General features: G+C 40.6%; 1 protein-coding gene across 1 annotated transcript; it reads left to right on the forward strand.

Annotated features, from left to right (window-relative positions):
* Positions 1 to 217: 217 nt before the first annotated feature.
* On the forward strand, positions 218 to 1,180 carry si:ch211-196c10.13 (class E basic helix-loop-helix protein 22). Its single transcript, XM_037535640.1, has one exon. The coding sequence runs from the start codon at positions 479 to 481 to the stop codon at positions 968 to 970; it is 492 nt and encodes a 163-aa protein (XP_037391537.1). The 5' UTR covers positions 218 to 478; the 3' UTR covers positions 971 to 1,180.
* The last annotated feature ends 4,561 nt before the right edge of the window (positions 1,181 to 5,741 follow it).

Genomic DNA, 5,741 nt, shown 5'->3' on the forward strand with positions numbered 1-5,741 from the left:
CTTTTCTCTTCTTTCTGTAATACGGATTGTTCTGTAAAGCTGCTTTGTGACAACACCTGCTGTAAAAAGCGCTATATAAATAAATTTTGCTTGCTTGCACTGTTTGTAATAAAGTTTCGATTAAAATAACTAAACAAGCAACACTTGCGAAGAAAACAGTTTGACAGCAGGACTGTTTTGAAGCCAGTGAAGCCTGATTTAATCTCTTTAGCCGGGATCAGAGCCTTGTTTTTTGATAACACTGTTCATGAACAATAACAGTACTACCTCCGTGACGTCATCTGCTCGCCAAAGTGCCATCACTTTGGGCCAAATATTTGTCATCAGTGCCGCAGGCTGTTGTTTGCTTGATTTGCCGCTGCCCTGATGTGATTGAACACAGGCTGCTAATCCCTGAAACTGCTCCACGGCGTTATATAGCGCGCGCGGCCTCGGCTCGGGCGCACGAGCGTCACGGCGGCACGTTGTCCTGAGCAGAATGGAAAACGGAGGAGGAAGTAAGTTGCCCCAGGGGTCTCAACAGAGCACCTGCCCGGCTCACAGCAAGGGTCCCGAGACCGGAGGGGTCTCTGGGCGTCACTGGGAAGACGCGGACCACTCTGTAAACCCAGCGGCGGACTCGCCGGGCAGTGACTCCAGAGGCGTCCGCTCTCTGGAAGGAGCGCACAGGCGGAGGGGCGCGAGCGAGAGGGCACGCGCGCTACGCGTGAGTATAAACGCGCGCGAGCGCAGGCGCATGCACGACCTCAATGAGGCGCTGGATGAGCTGAGGGCCGCCATGCCGTACCGAGCCGGACCCACCGCTAAGAAACTGTCCAAGATCGCCACGCTGCTGCTGGCCAGAAACCACATCCTCCTGCAGGCGCGCGCGCTGGAGCAGATGAGCAGGATGGTGGGGCAGCTGAAGGCTGGACACTATGTTAGCGCAGGAGGCGACGGTCAGCGCGGGTCCCTGGACAATGTGATATAAGAGACGGCGCTTCTGTTTCCTCTGGGCCAGTCTTTGATCATTTGACCTTTTATTGATTCTCTTGGTTTCTTTCATGTGAGAACTTTCCCTAAGAAGCTATGACGAAGAAGCATTTAGGACCTTCTCTTTATCGAGAATGCTTTGAGATAGATAGATATGTATGGATATAGATATAGATATATATGTACACACACACACACACATGGTAGTCTTTGGTGGCTGAGTGTGTTTTCTATCATTACAACCAAAATAAACATAAATGCAATGAACTATAATAAAAACAATGTGTTGTTTTTAATAGAGTTATTAATACCGTCATGTGCAGAAGGGTGGGCAGTCCTAGTCAAATGACATGTTTGGTGTAAATGAGTTAACACATCCTCAGAGAACACACTTCAGCACAATACCTGTTCACTTGCTGAAGGTTACACATTGAATGCGTAAAAGTTGTGGCACATTTTATATTTGGTGCCCCACCGAGTTTGGCTGTGACCCTATAATCTAACACCCCTAGTCCAGGGAATGAAGACCTTCAGGGGCATCTGAACAGATATTGAGGCAGGTACTAGAGCCAGATGAGGATCTGAAATCTCTGGAGTGGTAGATCTACCATAATAATAATGTTGATAATAATAATGAATAAATGTTTGTATTTATTTATTTTTTTATTTTATTGTAATGTTCACTTTTTTAACAAGTAAATACTTCCTGCCCAGATGAAAGGCTTTACACGCCACAGAACATTACTTCGGTCCTCACTTGGCTGAACATTTTTCTCTCCTTCATGTGAGTTTCTACCAACAGGAAGCTGGTGATACTGAACAATATAATCTACCTTAAATGTTTTTTCAAGCTTACACCAATCAGGCACATTATGATCCCTGTTTCTACGCTCACTGTCCACTTTATCAGCTCCACTTACTGTATAGCTGCACTCTGTAGTTCTACAGTTACAGACTGTAGTCCATCTGTTTCTCTGATACTCTGTTACCCTGTTCTTCAGTGGTCAGGACCCCCATAGACCCTCACAGAGCAGGTAATGTTTGGGTGGTGGGTCATTCTCAGCACTGCAGCACCACTGACATGGTGGTGGTGTGTTAGTGTGTGTTGTGCTGGTCTGAGTGGATCAGACACAGCAGTGCTGCTGGAGTTTTTAAACACTTCAATGTCACTGCTGGACTGAGAATAGTCCACCAACCAAAAATATCCAGCCAACAGCGACCTGTGAGCAGCGTCCTGTGGGCAGCGCCCTGTGACCACTGATGAAGGACCAGAGGATGACCAACACAAACGGTGCAGCAGCAGATGAGCTGTCGTCTCTGACTTTACATCTACAAGGTGGACTGACAAGGTAGGAGTGTCTAATAGAGTGGACAGTGAGTGGACACTCCAGTGATCTACTCAGACCAGCGCAACACACACTAACACACCACCACCACGTCAGTGTTACTGCAGTGCTGAGAATGATCCGCCACCCAAATAGTACCTGCTCTGTGAGGGTCCATGGGGGTCCTGACCATTCAGTCCACAGATGGACTACAGTCTGTTACTGTAGAACTACAAAGTGCAGCTATACAGTAAGTGGAACTGATAGCATAGAAACAGAAAGGTGGTCATAATGTTATGCCTGATCGGTGTAGACTATTAATTGAATATTCTTCATTAACATATATACATTTTAAAATATATATAAACTTACAGTTAATCACAAACAGATTGGGTCCATTTTTAACAAACATTTTATGCAGATTTTTTTATGTATCTATGTAGATATTAATTGAACTTCTGTCTGAAATATCGCTAAGCACAAACTGTATTTTGTACATGAAAATATATGTTACCACATGAACAGTGCATATCGCTGCTGTCGGAAGAAAACCTTGTATCTCCATTTTTGTCATTTTTCAGTTTTTGACAAAATTTTAAAGGACCTATTGTCCTTTACATTGTGTGCAAATTTCATGATGAATGGAGCAAAAGAAACGGCCCAGAATGACTTGGAAAAAACGTCTGGTTCCATTGACTTGCATTAAAACTACAGTATGATTTTTCTTTCTCCTGTAAAGTTATCATTTTGGAGATACGAGGTTTTCTTCCAACAACAGCGATATAGAACTTTACCATAAAAACACTCATTTTCAATAAAATTGATTCATCTGTCCTTGAGTCTTGTTTTTCCACATCTTATTTAAACATAGAAACAATATACTGTCATATTGTGTCCAGTGACGTGATGAAGAAAAAGTGACATCACTTAAATGATGATGATGATGATGATAATGAAGTCTTCAGAGCAGCCAAGTTCAAATGCTGTTCAATTTTACTATTATTAAAAAAATAATTAGTAATTTTTTGCTTTCTCCATCCTTTACAGGGTCCATCAAACATCAAACACTTACTATAAAAATGGTAATGAAGGAAAATTTGTTTTTTATTAACAGCAATGTGTAATCAAAACATACGGATGACAAAAATATGCGATTTCTTGACATTACCATGTTCATTCGGCTCTGATCTGATGTGAATTGACTCTGGAAACCTCTTAGCACCTTTCACCAAGAGACATTATCAGCCTGAAAGACACAAACTAAGCTCACAAAACATTGTTTGTTAGTTTTTTTACGAATACTCTTTGGCGAGTGAGTCTAAAAAAGTCCTAGAAATACTATGTAAAAAAAGATTATGCTGTGATTCATTGGAAAGCTCTTATTGTTACTAATTACAAAATTGCAAACCACTTAATAAAGTATGGCAAAACCATCTTTGTATTAATTCATCATGATAAAAGGATCCTGTTGTTTTTGCTTAAGTAAATATTTCCTCCGATTTTTTTAATTTAAAATATGGCATATGATATAATTAGCAACATTAAAACATAAACAACAAACACGTTACCATCAGGTCAGTCTGGATGTACATAGTTCAAATATTAATACCTTGTTTTTATTCTTGGGGTGGAAAACAATAGATGATCTCAGTAATATCATCTAAAATAATCCTTTCTCTTTATTGGGATTGCATCAGCAGATTTTAGAATAAAGGTGTCAGGCCCATGGACATAAACCTCTTTTTTGCCACTGTCTTTCATTGCTTGTTTTGGATCAGCGCTGTGTGTGTGTGTGTGTGTGTGTGTGTGTGTGTGTGTGTGTGTGTAATAAGAGGATTGGGCAGATATAAGCTCATTTAGAAAGGTGAAGTTTATAAGGCATTAGCAGCGATTGTGTTTGACATTCACATCATTATTGACTGACTTAATAATCAAATATATATAAAAAAAAAGAAAAAACAGACAAAAATATGCTGCTTGACTGCCACAGACAGGTGAAGTAAAAAGACACTGTTTTGTAAGTAATAAGAATAATAATAACAATAATAATAATTTAGTAGCATTATAACCATTAAGAGTTCCAAGCCTTAGTAAATGACAAAGTTATTATGAGTAACAAAGGCTTTAGAAATGCATTAGAACCCCACATTCTTAGCACAAATGTCTATATGAAATATAAAAAATATTTTAATAGGTTCTTTAAATAACTCCATATGACCAATTCTCCACAGAGCCTTTAGGTTCTATAAAGAACTATGTGTTATTTCTTTGGGCCATATGAATGTAATATACAGTATAATGAATGATCCAAACCTTTGTGATCACTGCTGAGGAAACTGTAGCATAATTAGAAAGACACATAAAAAGAATCATTTTCTGAACTAAAGCTTTCAAGTGGTTCCTTAAGTCGTTATAGTTCTGTTTGCCTTTACAAAAGAGCCCTCGAAGACCCCCTCTTCCCCACCTTTATTACGAGTTTCAGAATAATAAATAGTCTCACTATTAAATAGTTATAACGATGATTAAGTCATTTTAATTCGACTAAATAATCCAAAATGGCAAAAAGAAAAACATTTTGGATTATTTTGTCGAATTAAAATGTTTAGCCTTTGACAGCTTATCGTAAACCACCTCTCAGCTGCCCTAAAATACTACGGCAGTGCTTACTTACCCTACCCCTCAAACCAGGTATTCATTTATGGCATTTGGCTGACACTCTTATCCAGAGCGACTTACAATTTGATTGTTTTTTACACAGGTAGGCGAAGGCGGTGTTAGGAGTCTTGCCCAAGGACTCTTATTGGTGTAGTGTATGGTGGTTACCCAGGCGGGGCACTGAACCCCAGTCTACAGCGCAGAAGGCAGAGGAGTTACCCACTACACTAACCAACCATTCTGTAGGTTTACATGCTCTGATTAGGTCAGCTCACCCAATGCGTTTAAAGCATCGACAGAAAGGTCTTAGCAGGCCATGCTGTTTGCAGTACAATTAAAAAAAAATAAAAATAAAAGCTATAGCCTAGAGCACGAGGGACCGTTAGATGATTTAGCGGGCCACTATCTTTAAAAGGACGAATACGAGTAGGAAGAAATGATTTATGACACAGTAAGAAACTATACATTTATATATATTTACAGGACCACACACAGATTTTAACATAACGCTCTTAAAACAAACGTCTTCCTGAGACGGAGAGCATTTCAGCCCAAACGGAGGACGCTTAGACCCGTCACTGGTGTAAAAACCCGCCACTGATTTAAATTATATTTCTTTTATCAAACTGTAAACAGTGCATGTGCTGAGGTTCGCCCGGGTCCCTTTCCGCCGTAAGAGGCCACCGCTTTTATCAGACATACTGCTGATGTTGTGACCGTTAACTGGCAACCCTGGCACCTCTGCCACAGCAACCGTGACGTCACCGCTCGAACCAATCACATCGCTCA

The sequence above is a fragment of the Pygocentrus nattereri genome, chromosome 28, assembly GCF_015220715.1.
Source record: "Pygocentrus nattereri isolate fPygNat1 chromosome 28, fPygNat1.pri, whole genome shotgun sequence".
In the NCBI taxonomy this organism is placed as follows: domain Eukaryota; kingdom Metazoa; phylum Chordata; class Actinopteri; order Characiformes; family Serrasalmidae; genus Pygocentrus; species Pygocentrus nattereri.